The 16,247-nt window shown below is 39.9% G+C and overlaps 1 protein-coding gene across 3 annotated transcripts in view; it reads right to left on the bottom strand.

Moving 5' to 3' along the window:
• Positions 1-480: 480 nt before the first annotated feature.
• The window catches only part of LOC137971024 (uncharacterized), a 169,869-nt gene continuing 154,102 nt past the window's right edge, over positions 481-16,247 (bottom strand). The window contains exons 4-13 of one of the 3 annotated variants that reach the window (XM_068817719.1): positions 15,349-15,495; positions 13,992-14,101; positions 13,557-13,699; positions 11,783-12,129; positions 9,803-10,044; positions 9,513-9,674; positions 8,632-8,820; positions 6,715-6,850; positions 2,249-2,548; positions 481-2,151 (exon numbers count right to left, since the gene is read on the bottom strand). In XM_068817719.1, coding sequence (XP_068673820.1) covers positions 2,075-2,151; positions 2,249-2,548; positions 6,715-6,850; positions 8,632-8,820; positions 9,513-9,674; positions 9,803-10,044; positions 11,783-12,129; positions 13,557-13,699; positions 13,992-14,101; positions 15,349-15,495 — 1,853 coding nt within the window. In that variant the 3' untranslated portion in view covers positions 481-2,074. The remainder of the gene's footprint in view (positions 2,152-2,248; positions 2,549-6,714; positions 6,851-8,631; positions 8,821-9,512; positions 9,675-9,802; positions 10,045-11,782; positions 12,130-13,556; positions 13,700-13,991; positions 14,102-15,348; positions 15,496-16,247) is intronic. The other 2 variants (XM_068817721.1, XM_068817716.1) reach the window with 2 other exon arrangements.

The following is a 16,247-nucleotide window of genomic DNA, read 5'->3' as shown; positions in this document are numbered from 1 at the left end:
GCCTTAAGGTGGCTCCCTTGAGTATTTGCGAATACCCTCACTACAGAGCACGAGTGTAAAAGGAAACCTAGTTAATTCCTCTTTGAATTTTTCCTAGTATGGGTGTCAATTTTTGGGTTATAGCCGTTACCATGGCAACATCACATCTAATGACAGGCAAATATATTCCTATTTTTGGACTAAATTCCTTAATATTTATACTTTCCTTCGGTGAACTTTTTTTATTCTTTGTCACATTATGAAAATGATAGTGCCTGACATTTTGAAGTGGTTAAAAGTCAAGGTCGCTCAGACGGTTTTGCCAATATTTTGCAATTTGTCATTTTTTCTAAGACAAAGAAAAGAAAAATATTTTATCTGGATCAAAAAATTTTAAAACAGAGTAAAGGTATATGTTCAAAGTATGGTCATTACGTTGTTGCTGCTATCAACCGAAGCGCGTCCTGTGCATTTTCATCCTCATTAAAAACATTCTGTGAGTAAGCTGCAAAATTTAATATCGAAATATATGCTGGTTTCATAACTATAAAACCAAAACTTATAGAGGCCACGAGTAGGCATTTTCACCATGGGCTCCCATTCCCACCGTCGATACATCAAAATCCAAGATGGCTGTCGTGAAGGTCAACGGTCTACTCCTGAAATAAAGCATTCCTTTACCGACACTCCGGTAGCGATAGTACGCAAAAACGGAAAAACAAACGCTACAATTTAAAAGAAGAACATTTATAAGATAGCGCCAGGCGTGTACACCCGTCTTGAAAGAAGGACTTTTCGTTCTGTCAATTTTTACGAGTGAAAGTCTGCCTTACACGTGTGATTTTGAACTGAGAAAACGGTCAAGTAAACGCTACAGTTAAAAACGAACTTTCTCGCCAGAAAAATTAAAGTATTTTTCCAAGATGACGTCAGCCTTGTGCGCCATCTTGAAAAAAGGCCTTCCCGTTCTTCTTTGCCGTTTGCTTTCACCTGTGAACGTCGTTTGCATCTGCATAGCAGATAATAATTTGTCATAATTTGACACTCTCGCTTCAGTCTATACTCAATTCACCAAATGACGAAAGCAAAGCAAATTTGAAAATTTGAGCAAGGCGTTCGCTGAATCCTTGCAGGGATGTCTTCAAAACGGCGCATAGCAAGGCGTCGATATCCGCTGTGAAGAGAGCAGGAGCCGGAGAACATCTTACGCAGCGTTCCGCCCGCCATCTCGAACTGAAGAGCACAGTTATGAATAACTGCTCCATTTGCATAAGATAGTGAGACAGTGCAGAATCACTGGCTCATTGACTGGACCATATTCGCGCCTCAAGAGACCGCGATTCTTTCGGTCGGTACCGATGATAACTACCTCAGTTGCAAGACACGCGCAGCTGGTCGTATTGATTCTTTGTAACCGTTGGCGACCACTGCTCTTAAAATTATCCATTTGTTCGTTGTTCCTCCGATTGTTTCCCAAACATTTCTTGAGGTGTTAAGCTTTTTTTTTTATCTTTTTAAAAGAGGTTATTTACAACTATTTATATATGTTTCAATTTTCTCAAACGACGCTGGTTCTGTTTGGTTCTATCGAAGTTTTTTTTCCCCTATATCCCAGATGTTTCACACCTGTACGTAGAAAATTCATTAATCATTCACTAATAATCAAACATCTCTAGTTTGGAGAATTCTTGTACTGTGTACGTTCTAACAATTTGAAATGTTAGAATTGAATGGATACAAATGTGAATGTTCTTAAAACTATAAAATACGTAAGTTCGTATTAAGAAAAGTCTTCTGCTAAATAAACGGTTGACAAATGTAGTGTCTGAAAATAACTTGAAAAATATGTTTTTTTCGTATTGTGCAGCAAAGATCCGTAGCTCATACAAATGCACAATAGCGTGCAACCAGATGTATGCGTTGTGTCTGAGCGTCCAATAGGCGGCGATTTTTGGCTTTTCATCTTGCGTGAAAGGGAGGTAGAGGTTACTCTTGTTATCCCTCATATTCTTGTTTGCGGATATCCAGCCTCGTTTCCTACCAAAGGCCAGATTATTGAGCATAACGCCTGAACGCTAACTGTCCCAGGAATTGGTCATACCACATTGTTCTCCGACGTAAATGTTTCTACAAACGAGGAGTTTTCTGGAATGGACAGTCTCAAGTCAGCATCTGGAAAAGAGGAAGAAAAGTGACTTTTTAGTTAGTATTTGACCATTTATTCCAATGGAAGCGTTTTAGTTATTGTGCATCTGAAGAGATTTGTCACCTTTCTTCGATAATATTTCCAGCGCTTCTGTGCAACCGGCTGCATGCAAAGCATTGCAAAGCTTTCGCATCGTAGCGATCTGGTTGCTTGTACTTCTTGTCCAAGCGAGAAGTCCTTGAAAGGATTTTTCATGTGCGTGTCTGTGATCTGCCTCTATGTTCTCTATATCCGTTTCCCCCATTCCCAAATGTCGTAAAACAAGTTTCCAGTGCGACACAATATGTCTGCATATAGCAACACAGTCCTGTCGCGTCACGGGTTCGTCCAAGCGTCTTCTCAAATCTTCTGATATTTCAAAACCTAAAGCGTTTGGAAATATTTAACAAACAACTTTAGACACTCATTACGTTCATGACTACCTGGCTGACAGTTCAACTACTTTTTTTTGTTTTTTTTCCCATCGAAAATCTCATCAATCAACGCGACTCTTTTAGGAAATCTTGGGAAGCCGATCTCATTCCAAAAAGCACGAACTATAGGAGATTTTGTTTCTAAAAAAATTCTTTTGTTATTTAAAATTTGCCAACAACAGAACAACAAAATCCTTTGATTTGACAGCCAATAGATTTCTGGTTGGATGACAATAGGTGACGTAACTGACGGTGAGTATATTAGGACAAACAAACGTAACGGATAATTAAACGATCTCGTTATTCAGTATACAGTCAACTCTCTCTTAACGGACACCTTTATAAGACGGACACCTGGTGCTGGTCCCGGCCGTTTCTTAGTATTTTTTTATAACCAAACTCTCTATAAGACGGACACCTCCATAAGACGGACAACGGACACTTTGAAATCGTCAACGGACACTTGTGAGGTGCTGAATGTGACCGCAAATTACGATTTAGGGAAGAAAAATTATTGTACTTGACTCTTTTTAACACCAGACGTTTAATTGACAGCTCTTATCTTGTCGCGGGAATACATACAGTACAAGTTAAAATTAAATCAGTCCTTGTCCCATTCAAAAAATAACTTGGAGGTGACAACCGAATTGTATTGTAATCTAAAACAGGTAGGTTTCGTTTAAGCAAATAACTTAAAACAAACTTTAAACAGACGCGTATTCACTGTGCGCAGGTTCAGCATTATTATCTTAAATTTCCTGGGGTCATGCTACGTCGACGCTCTATAAGCCGGACACCTCTCTAAGGACGCATTCGATTGACCCTATTCCGGAATAAGAATACGTGGAGTGATGATGAAAACGGTATGTTTGGCGCGTTTCGAAGCTGCAAGGATGATAAAAATATGTTTAAAATAGCATTTTAGCAAATGTTTGACAATTTTAACGTGAATCTCCGTAAAAATGAAGGATTTTAAACTTACATTCCATGTATTCCTATTCCGGAATACGTTCAATCGAACACACCCGAAGACGGACAGCTGAGGCCGGTCCCGATGGTGTCCGTCTTAGAGAGAGTTGACTGTATAGTGTTACAACGGCATTTTATTTTGAATTGTTTATCCAGTCGCTACGTACATTATTATATCACGTTACGTTCTCAAGCTTCGTGTAGATTTGTGATAAGATGGGCGTGAAATAGGAATGGAATGCCCAAAAAACCTACAGGGAAAAACTTTTAAAAGTACTTTAGTAACTTGAAATAAGTATAAGTAGAGAGGGCAAATAAAGTACATTTCTGAAATATTCCGTGGAGTTTTAACAGGTAAAGTAGTCTGCTATTTTCTACTCTCCCCTGGATGGGATGCTAGTCCATCGCAGGGTTACTCCCAGCATTACATTCGCCGGTATCCATTTATAAACCTGGGTGGAGAGAGACACTGTGAGAGTAAAGTGTCTTGCCCAATTACACAACACAATGTCCCCGGCCAGGACCCGAACCCGGACAACTGGATCCGGAGTCGAGCGCACTAACCATGAAGCCACCGTCCCTCCCACGAGAGTTCTAACAGGGCAGCATGAAAATTTGGGGATAAATTGATATTGTAAACAGGATATGGAAAATTGTATCGGTAGCTCTCTTCTATCGCACACTCGATCATAAAAGAGTGAAGGCGACCTGATTCAACAATAATGTCTTTGCATTCCAATGCACGGTCAACGAAGTAGAGGGAGACAGAAAATAAAATATACTTCAATGATGTTGCGAAGTATTTGAGTCAAGACGTCACGCTCAATGAGAGTGAATTAAGAATGCCGATTTTTGTGGAGATCAAGAGTTAAAACCACTGCACACAGGCTCTCCAAGCGTCGAATTGCGCGCTGTGCCCAGCTGTAGGCAAGGCGCGGTGGCCTAATGGTAAGTGTGCTGGACTCCGGATCGAGCAGTCCGGGTTCGAGTCCTGGCCGGGTCATTGTGTTGTGTTCTTGGGCAAGATGCTTCACTCTCACGGTGCCTCTCTTCACCCAGGTGTATAAATGAGTACCGGCAAATTTAATGCTGGGGGTAACCCTGCGATGGACTAGCATCCCATCCATGGTGAAGTAGAAATACTCCTAGCCTGTTCATGCTACAGGAACCGGAGATAAGTGTCGGCCTAGGCCTGATGGGCCACTAGGCTTGAAGCAGACTTTACCCCAGCTATAGACCGCGCGCCATTCGACGCTCGGAGAGCCTGTGTGCACGACCCATTCTCTACCTTGAATTCACTGTTATGTTAATTTAGAAGACTGAAAGCTGGCTATGGATTATGGGAAAGGGTCAAATATTTTCAAAAAAAAAAAAAAAACCAAGTGTATGCATGGCCATAGGACTCGACCCAGGGAATATTGATTAACCCGTCACCTAACCACTTGACCAGAACACCGCTCGCTGCTTAGGGACAATATTTTAAACACTATTGATAATGCTGTATTATCACTCGGCAACAAACAATCTTATAGTGGTACTGTGATCAAAAAATCAAATCTTGTTTTCCTTTGGATTTCAAAACTATGTTAATTGAACACTAAGTGACCCAAGTTTTAAACCATTTTAATGGGATTTTTCCTATTTAACGGTCCGCCATTATTTACTTTAAAATCTTGAGAGAGCTCTGGAATGAGGAGAAAATAACGTCAAAGTCTCAAAAGTTTAAGAATGCAGTGCGTTTGTGCGCAACTGAATTAATATGCAGCACGGGAGTTTTGGGCTCAGTTTCAGATTTTTAAACTCGTGTTTTGCATACATAATAAACTGCGTTTACACGCTGAAATTTTAAGCTATTCACTACTTGCACAATTCCATAATACACCTCTATTACCCCCCAAACTTTTGCATAGCCATTGTTTGCAATTTCTCCAGGGACATGAAAATGTCCAAAGAGAAATCGAAAGAGGGTGAAAGAGGTGTATTATGGGATTTGTGCAAGTAGTGAATTGAGTAAATGACGTCAAGTTTCCCTAGATCCAACTCTCTGAGGTCCAGTCGGTCAGTTTTGAACGTAAGTAATGGCGGACCGTGAAATCCCAAACTTACACTCAAAGTAAACAGCCTTTGGATAATAATCAAAGCTCAAATTTTGCCAGGCAGGTCATTAAGCAAACACACTTTCAAAATCTGAACAAAAAAAAAAGGAAGTGAGTTTTTGATCATAGTCACACTTCAAACAATGCAAAAGGTCGGTTACCAAACTTACGACAAAGCTGCACATTTTAAAATAAAAGCATAGGCTTAAATTATTAATCTAACTTATACCTTATTATTCTTCAGCAGTGATATTCTATGGGAGAGTAAATGCTTTTTTTTTTGAGAGTGCGGTGTCTTGATCTTCAGTGGTGAACCGGAAAGAAGAGGTCCTGTAGAGTAGTAACGCTCGGTTCAAATCCAATGCACGGATTTGATTTTTTTTATTTCGTTATTTTCGCTGCTACCACAAGTCCTGGGAAACAGCGTCCTAAATTCGCGATAATATTGAATTCAAAGCAAATTAAGAATTCACTATAATCGTGAATTCAGAGAAGAAATCGTGTTGGTGTGCAGGCTATACCTATATCAGGATGAGACGGAGCGGAACAAGAGAGAAACAAGCATCACCGGTGCGGCTTTGACGAAATCTTTGAAGCAGAATGACCGGACATTCATTGATATGCGGCGCGAAACTTGAAATTTGAAAACCGACCCGGCAAACTTATTAATGGTGTAAAAAGTGGATGAACTCCTTCCTTGAAGATCAAATTTATGTGCCTGTTTTGTCAGGATATCCAAACTTTTAGGCTCTAAAATATCGATGACATATGTATTAAAATGAGATGTTCAAAAGATGAAATCGACCCGGGTTTTTGAGAAAATTTTGTATGAAAATTTAAAAATGCCGTTTTTTTGATGGGTTATTTTTCCTTTCTGGTTTTTCGATATTGTCAACTTGTAAGCTGCACTGAAGTTTCTTCGTTTTTTAAATTCAAATACTAACGGTAAAATGGCTTAGGTTGGGAAAAGGAATACACATGGAAATTGTTGTTAAGGTAAGTTTGAGTACCGCCCGATCGATGACAGTAAAAGCACAGATGGATGTCCTACCTGTAGAAGTAACTGCCTCTCTAGCTTCACTTAAAAGTTGTTCACTTTTGGCATCACTGCTGTTGTTCTCACCGCCTTCTGTGTGAAATTGGTGGACTGTGGGCAGTGTCTGAAGTGTATTCAATGTTGGGATACACTGATCAAAAAAAAAAAAGGAATAAGCAAACCTTTAGTTTAATTTAGTCTGTTTTTATTTCATTTTTGCCTTGCCCACAACCTTTCCCCACCGTTTACGAGTCAAACCCAGGACCTACGACAGTTTGCTGTTGGACTGTCTGCAGCGTCTGAACATAGTTAATAGAGGGGAATGGTTATGAAACCCGACAACTGTCTTTGTTGTAGGTTTTTGTTCTCTTTTTTGGCCTTGACCGTGCACAAAACACAATCGTTGTTTACTCCATATACTGAGGAACTAACCAATAGAAACGTGTTGGTTACGTAATTCATGCATAGTGTATGAGCGCAAAACAAAAGATTGTGCACGGTCGTGGACTTTCCAACCTAAATCTTGGCATCTTTGTTTGCTCTTTGATGTTTACCGAGCTTCCTAACCATTCCCCTCCATTAACTATGGTCTGAAGTGTACTCAATGTTGTGATACACTGATTTAATTAAAAAAAATAAATTTGCGAACCAATGAATTTTAATCGGATGAAGCATTAGTACAAGAACAATAGAACAATATATACAATAGTACGCTAACAATAAGTGTGAATTCTAAGTAAATAGCTTTGCCCTGACAGAGTCTGACTGCACATTAAGTGATGGTTTCGATTCTTTGATGTAGAACATCTCATGAATTAAGCAGTCAAATTTCGATGCGCATTTCTTTATGACACTAAAACTCGCCGCTGGGGATGCTGTTGTTTGGCCATGATCTGCTAGGCGATGCCTCCCGATAGCTGACTATCTGTGTTCCTCAATTCGTAGATGCAAGTGACGAGCTGTATAGCCAACATAGCTCGCATCACACGAGCCTCATTGAAATTTATAGACGACTAGTTGTTGGCTGACTAATGATGGTTTGGGCCATATAAGTTATGCTTCATCCGATTAAAATTCATTGCCTGACGATGACATCGGACGATGTCGAAACGTTGTCAAAATGAATCTAGTTGCGTTTGTCTTTTTAATCAATTTTATCACAAGATATAGACTTATCAATAAGCGAACCCTTAGTTTAATTTAGTCTGTTTTTATTTCATTTTTGCCTTGCCTACAACCTTTCCCCACACTTACGAGTCAAACCCAGGACCTACGACAGTTCGCTACAGGAGAACTCCTGCCACAACCACAGCGTAAAATTTGTATATGTCTTGGGTCACGGAGTTTCACAGACTAGGCTACGTCTGTTTCACACAATAACACGGTGACGTTGGGAATCATTAATTAACCTTTAGTCTATCCCTAACGTTAAATGATTATTCATTATGACGTGGTACTTAGTGAACATGGGAGTGTTCGACAGCTGTTCAGCGGACTTTTCAAACGTCTTCAACTCCGCCCAAAATTTTCGAGAACAAAAGAAATGTTGAATCGAGGTTGAATGAAAGTTTAAAACAGTTTAAATTTGATTTAATATGTTTTCATCAATCTTTCATCCTTTTTCCTTTTTCAGTAAGAATGGAGGACCTGTTCAAACGCTCCCCAACAACAAAGTGATGAATGTGTGCTGAAGCGTATTGGAAGCGTTTAAGCGGGCCTAAACCGTCTAAAATAGCACGTCGTCTGTGACAACGCCGTAGTGTGGGGGTCATAAGCTCAAGTACATTTCTGGTTATTATCTCGTAGCTTCACTCGTCATGGAATACTTTGCAACTAGCTAGCATTTGTGCTGGATTGTGTACAACTAAAATCAAGTGGCATGAAAATTGTCTTCAGAAGCGTTTCAGTTAAGTAGGAGTCGATTTTCTTTACCTGCGGTGGCAAAAGAGGAATCACTGGTTGCACGTAAATAAAGTGAGGTTGTCTGTTTTCCTGTTGGAAGTGCAGACAACACGAGAAGTCGTCAACGTCAGTCGCACGCGCCGCAATAGGCTTCACTGCGAATTGACATGCGTCTCTGGACCTGAACCCATTCTTGTATGCCATTTCGTACGTGTAATTCTAGAGGGTAGAAAGTGTCGGAAGTTAGCTAACCCAAGCCTTCTTGACCTGTACTGAATCTTCCCATAGGCCTTTGCATGACCGTGTTACGTGACCTTTTCACACAAAAAGTGGTCGTGGTTTAAAATGAAAACCAGAAATGAGAAAAGCGAGTTGAAATTAGTAAGAATGTCCATTTTAGAGGCCACGGACGTTTAATTGGGTGATTTTAAAAAAAGTCTGTGCTGGATGGTAAAGTGCAGCAGTTGTACTTCACTTCAGACACTATAAATATTCCAACGTAAAGAGAAAGAGCCGACGTAGATTTGATTTTATTGGTGTACTATACATCCGCTTTGTTTCACGACCATTTTTTTAAATATGTAGATTTAGCCTAAAAGCGGAGCTCCCTGGTAATTTATTCTTACTGCCTGTAGGGTTAGTCAAAATAAAAGGTTTTCGAATTGTCCGCGTTTTGGTGTTTCCGGTTTATACTGATTAATTAATTAAATCGTTTTCTTTGCTTTCTTCCATTGAAAAATTCATTGCCTATCTAGTAAATTTCACGCGAAAAACCGATATCGCATGGCACGAATCGGAGAACGATGACCTTTCCTTGCGTGGAAAGCGGTTTAATAACAAAACAAACCAATTTAACATAAATCGGACTGTGGAGCAAGAAAAAGAGAGAACTGAGGTACATGTTCAGTTACCTGTACAGCTGGAGTTTCATCAAGTTCCCATCCTTTCTTATCCAGAGCTTGCTCATCAAGCCACACAGTTATGTCTTGGTTGTCGTTAAACATTTTGAATGGTTTTTCCACAGCTGGAAAGTTGTTGCCAGGAAATCGTTCCCTCTCTGTGCGCTCGACTCGCTTTATTGAATTAAAATAAATAAAAAAACGAAAAGAATTTTGAATTAGTTCTTCCAAAGTAGAGACGCAGTGGCGCGAGACCAAATTCAAAGCCAAGGAAAGGGGTCATGCTGGACGGGATCACTCACCTTCTTAGAATCTTCATTGTCACTGTAGATGTAGAATCGAAGAGAGATGAGATTACTGCTTGGATTCGGTTTGCTGGAAAATACTGTTGCTCTCTTCCTCTTTGGTCCACCACAAGCGAACACACACCAAATAGAAAAGGTCTTTGTTTTAATGTAGATGCAGTCCTTCTTCACCGAAAACCAAGCATTGGAATGGCAGTTTTTTTCTGAGGCGGACGGGATTTTCTCCCAATTCCATGGACCTGAAAAGTGATAAATATATCCTGTTCTAAGTTTCTAGTTTTCTTTATGTGATTGTACAGTAGAAAGTGTCATAGGCGAAATTTTAGAGAGTGACCTCCACATCGGACTTGAGGTGTATGCAATCGCCCATTTGCAGCTGACGATCACATGGTATAAAAACCGCGTAGTCACTAAAATATGGAACGACCTAAAACCACCTAAAACCACCTACAGCCACCTAAAACCATCCACAACCACTCACAAAGAATCGAATACCATCTTCAACAAGCCATAATTGTATAAAATAAGCAAGACGACAATATGTGGTTACCATTTGGCCAAAGAAAATCCGGAAGGTATGATCGTGGCATAAAGGTAAGCGATTTTCCGAATTTGTTAAAAGCCAACCGGATGTGAATAGCGCTTTACCCTGTATTCCATGCTGTAAAGGGCGCTAAAATCGTGAAAAAGGGCCTGGAAACGGAACGATCGTCAAGAATTTCCCAAATTCCAGGAAATAGAAATAGTGCCGGCATTTCCCGGAATTCGGGAAATTCGTTTCCAGGCCCTTTCTCGCGATTTTAGCGCGGTTTACAGGATGGAATGCAGGGTAAAGCGCTATTCACATCCGGTTGGGTTTTAACAAATTCGAAAAATCGCTTTTACCTTTATACCACGATCATGCCATCCGGATTTTTTGGCTAAATGGTAACCACATATTGTCGTCTTTTATACAATTATGGCTTGTTTAAGATGGTATTCGATTCTTTGTGACTGGTTGTAGATGTTTTTGAGGTGGTTGTAGATGGTTGTAGATATTTTTGAGGTAGCTGTAGGTGGTTGTAGATTTTTTATGAGGTGGTTGTAGATGGTTTTAGAAAAAACTGTAGAGCAAATTGCACACTGGGAAATCTAAAACAAAGCAAATTGCTCCCCAATGTGGCGGTTTTTATACCACATAAGATCACTTGGCCAATTATTGAAAGGCCTATTGGAAGGGATAGAACAGTTTTTTACCTTTTCATGAAACAAGACAGCTTTATCTATGGGTGCTTTCGATTAACCATATTCCGGAATAGGAATACATGGAATAGAAGTTAGAAATCCTTCGTTTTTACGGAAATTCAAATAAAAACTGTCAAACACTTGCTGAAATGCTTTTTTAAACATATCTTTATCATCCTTGTTTCTTCAAAACGCCAGACATACCGTTTTAAATCATCACTTCACATATTCTTATTCCGGAATAGGGTCTATCGAACGTGCCCTATGATTACAACGTACTTGACTCCAATCGATATTTGCAATAACAAAGTTGATTGTCGCAAAAATGACATCCGAAACAAACTAATTACACATTTGAGCGTTTTCCTTAGAAACTCTCTCTTCATTTTTTTTTTCTTAAACAATGCGAAGAAAAACCAAAAAAAGGAACAAAACAAAACGCCAAGGCTCGCTCACACGCTCGCACTTTCCCGCAGCCATTTAAGTTTTATACGAGAAATTGGTGAACATTTTGATTGGCTCACCGTATTGCTCTCCTCTGATACGATTTGGCTGGAGTATTTTTTGTTACTGTTATGTTTTTATATTTGGCTCGGAGTCATGACGTAGGGTGGGGGGTGCTTTTAGATAGTAATATCTAGTTCTTACCCCTACCTTTCTGTGCCTTATCTTTCATTGAGAAAGGGCCTTGTCAATAAATGGATTTTTCGTACATTATTTTAGCAAGTTAGAGGATAGAGAAAAAGAACCCACCAATGTCAGGAAACTCTCCACATCTGTACACTGTAATACATCCCTTTTTGACCTCGTCTACATATAAGCAATGTGGAACAACAATCTCTATTGCTTTGTTTGGATTGATGTCATGTGGCCCGCAATGAATCACAGGAGAAATAAGCGTTCTTTCGTCCGTCTCAGGGACGTCCCGTATCACATAAGTGTCATCATGAATGACATTGAAGAAGATGGGCTGTGGATGTCCGTCGGGAAATGTTCCATGCTCAATGTTGATGGAGACATTTGAATCTGGGTGGGTTAATATACCTCCATTGATGTTAAAGATGCCCTCCGCATGTGTGACAAACTGGGGAAAGCTAGAACTAATGAGGCAAAAGAGGTCAACATTAGAATTTTCTCGTAAGGTCAAAGCTTGAGATGACTCTGCTTCCACGCACAGTTTAGGTTGCAACTTATCAATTTTTCTTGTACACGCTGCATGTTACATAGGAAATGACTCTCGCGCTTTTAATTTCATAGGAGAGCTTTAGACCTTTCTCGAAAGTCCCGATAACTTTTCAGGCCCGAAAACCTATGTACGAAACTGCCTTCCTCTTGTTTTCGTAATCTGGTGTTAAAACATGTTTCAAGATAATTAAAAGCAAAATGATAGTAACGTTTGTTGACTTGAAATCTCTCCTTTCTTGAGATACAGAGGGAATTATGACACCCAAAAAAAGCCCAAAAAGGCTCTGGACTTTCGAGAAACGGGCCCCAGGTTTATTGCAATCTGAGACATGCGTTCGCCTGCGTTTAACTTGAAGACAACGAAGCTGCTTGCCGGATTTCCTTTGAAACAGTGGTGGTGTTTTGGATTAAAATAAAGTCCCAGAGAATGAGAATTGACTGGCCAACGACACGTGAATTTTTTTTGTATTCCAGTTAGATTCGTTTTTGGCCTTTCATAGGCTTTTCACAAACATATAGGACTCTAATCAACGGCTTCGGTTTTTTTTTGTTTTTTTTTTTTTTTTTTTTTTGCTGCCGTCAATAACGGTTGCTGTCACAAGTAGCGGATCGGCAGAAACAGGCAGAGTGGATCTAAATAGGCCATTTCCGAGTTCATGTCTGCTTCCTCTTCAAGTCGAGTCTATGTGGGTAGGAGAGCATGAGTAGGAGCTTGCCTCTCCTACACAAGCCCTATGAGTCAACCTTTGCTCGCATCTTTCTATTTTTAGAACGCCACGAGTTCTTTGGCTCTTCACACACTGTTTAGAATGGCCAATCAGAATAAAGTTATTGTGGAACAAAGACAAAAATAGCAAAAACGATGCATGCAAATTGTGCAAATTGGTGTAAATTGTTGTAAATGTGAGTTTCCTGCTGAAGGATTAGCTCTAAAAGTAGAAAGATACGCGCAAAGGTTGACTCAAGGATATAATGCATTGGGAGGCGCCTAGTCATGGGCTCCTGATGAAAACTAATTTTCATAACAAAACTTTGCACTTAGACTCGCTTTGAAGAGAAGGCAGACATGAACTCGTTCCGCTTCAGAGAGCTACGAGAGTGAAAAACGACGCCGTTGATTGGAATTCACATCAACCTCGTTCCCAGGGATTTTCTCCCCCGTGAATCTCGGCGTAGAAAAGTCCCTGGGAAAGAGGTCGCGTCTGCATATTTCTGAGCGAACAAGTAAGCGGATTTGGGCGTATAATGTTTTTGAACATTTTCAATCCGCCCGTGGCGGGAAGATTAGTGCTTCTTTTTTCGTATTTGAAGGGAGCGAAAAGTAAAAAAAAAAGAAACTTACGCAATGCCTTGTTGCGGGGGAAAAATATCTAAAACTGACATGACGTCATCTGGCAAGTAGGACATCACTGTTTCTTGGGCCGAGCTTGGCGCGGAATCATCATTTTCATTAACGTTTCCTGCACTTCTTAGCATTTTATCAGCCTGTAAAAAAATAATTAAAAATAAAACTCAAATTGGTCATTACTTCAATGGCCTTAAAATGTCAACTCAAAGGGTCATCGACAAATTCCAGTACTACCATCCAAATTCGTGTTTAAGGATTAGGTGGACTGAAAAGGCCACTTTCGTTTTGGTCTTTAGGATGAAATTTTGCGTCAAAAAAGCGAACATCACTCGACGCTTCAAACCAAGGGGAGCCCTGGGTCTTAGGTTGGATGATGATAATGATGATGACGATCAGGATGACGATGATGATTATCGTGCTAATGATCACCTGGTCTGCAAGTGCAATACTTGATACAGGGTCACTTGTGCAACATTTCCTTGACCGAGGACATCGAGGACGCCAGATTCCGGATTCAGCCAAACTGCTAAAGCATCGGCCTGCAGGAAAAGAAATGGCACTAGTCAAAAATTAAATAAAAAATTAAAAAAATGGAATTTGATTCCTGATACCGCTCTGCTGCCGTAACATTAATAGAAGTCCAAAGTAATGTCCTTAGTGCACTGTTCTTAGCCAGTCAGAAAAAAAAAATGTTCTGAAAATTTTGAAAACGATGAGCGCATTACCAGGAAGGTAGAACATCGATGGGATTTCAATCATGAACCGAGTTATTTTCGCTTTAAATGGCTCCTTGAATAACTTTCCCCTTCAGGAGTGAGAATTCGAATGCTAACTCTTGCCGGATCCGGAGCTTAGTTGAAAACTCGCCTTTTTAGCGACCATTAAGACCCAATTAGGGAGTTGAAAGCTCCTGTCGCCAGTAAATAGTACAGGGACCTCCATATTGTAACCGAAAAGGCCAAATTGGGAGTTACAATAAACGCATGTATGTATGTATGTATGTATGTATGTATGTATGTATGTATGTATGTATGTATGTATGTATGTATGTATGTATGTATGTATGTATGTATGTATGTATGTATGTATGTATGTATGTATGTATGTATGTATGTATGTATATGAACTTCATCCTTGAGTCAACCTTCGCGCATATCTTTCTACTTTTAGATCAGCTCCTTCAGCAGGAGACTAATATGGATATGTTGCTAGAAGACTTGCCTGGCATTTACTATTAAGAATGTGTAGGCTGACTGGTTCTAAGGAATGGGGAGAATGAAACCCGTCGAAGGAAAGGGCTTCATTTTTACGGCTCCAAATGAATATTAGCATGGAAATGCACAATAAATAGCCTTCACTTCTACTTTAAAAGTGACCGCCTAAGCCGGTCCCTGTTAATGATGGAACTGGTCTAAGCGGGAACCCACGAGCAGGAGCCTCCATATGAACTTCATCCTTGAATCAACCTTTATGCATATCTTTCTATTTTTAGAACAACTCCTTTAGCAGGAGACTAATATTTTCATCAATTTACATTAATTAACAACTAGTATTACTTGGATACATTGTTTTCGCTGTTTTTTTTTTCTTAGTTATTGACAATATTTATATTGATTCATTGAGCATTCTATATAAACTCGTTGAGTTCTAACTGATAGAAAGGTACGCGCAAAGGTGGACTCACAGGGCTTGTCATACTCTACTGGTGTAAGCAAGGTCCATGGCAGGCGCCTTGCTCTTCAACTTGAACTCGGTGAATTAGAAACAACATAAATGAAGTTTTCACCTTGCGATCCACATTGAGTTCTGCTTTGCTTTTTCCCTTTGCAAACCAGGAAATAAATCGCTGCAATCCCGGTTGCGACGAAAAAGAGAGTAGACACTGCAATAACTGTGATAAGAAGGGGTGATTCCTCAAAATCAAGAGCATCTACTGCAAAATAATAAGTGGACATTAAATTTAAAACATTAAATTGACGCTCTTTTTTACAGTGTGAAACGATCCTCTTTGTATAGTCAGTTTTTGTCAAAGCAAATCTGGCTCCGAGTCGGCTTACGATAGGGCAAGGGCTTCTATAAGAAAAATTGTATTCGTCTGCCCATTCCATAATTTTGAGTTGCTCACGCAAAACTCTTGAACAGCACCTACAGAATCCTACATGGCTTCTTGCATGGGAAAAAATTATCCATTACCATGGGTTCGTTAGCAGAAACGCACATATATTATATGATCAAGGTCACAAGCACAGAAGCAGACGAGCTTGTTTTGTCCTTTTCTAGGCTCTCAACGTTGCAGCAAGAGTTAATGCCTCTTTTGCACCAGGCAACGTTTCCTGCAAAATGTCTCGCCTTCTCAGTTGCGGCAAAAGTTCTCACATTAGGCAATATTATTTGCAACTTGTTGTGTTAAATGATCACATTTTCATTGGCTTGCGCCGCAAACCGTTGCGACACAAGTTGCAGGAGGAATGTTACACTACGCAATGATTGAAATTTTTGTGGCAGCGTTGCGAGACGCGTTTACCCAAAGTAGCACTGATTTCTATTTCTCGCAACAAAGACGGCACCAAAAATGTTGCGTGGAATGTCTGTGGCAGGGTAAACTATGTTACACTGGGCAGTTTTTTCGTGGAACTTGTATCGCAAAAAAATTGCGAGATAAGTTGCACGAAAAAATGCCTAGTG

The sequence above is a fragment of the Montipora foliosa genome, chromosome 9, assembly GCF_036669935.1.
Source record: "Montipora foliosa isolate CH-2021 chromosome 9, ASM3666993v2, whole genome shotgun sequence".
Lineage (NCBI taxonomy): Eukaryota > Metazoa > Cnidaria > Anthozoa > Scleractinia > Acroporidae > Montipora > Montipora foliosa.
The sequence above is the reverse complement of the archived record's forward strand: the minus strand, read 5'-3'. Positions and strand labels throughout refer to the sequence as shown.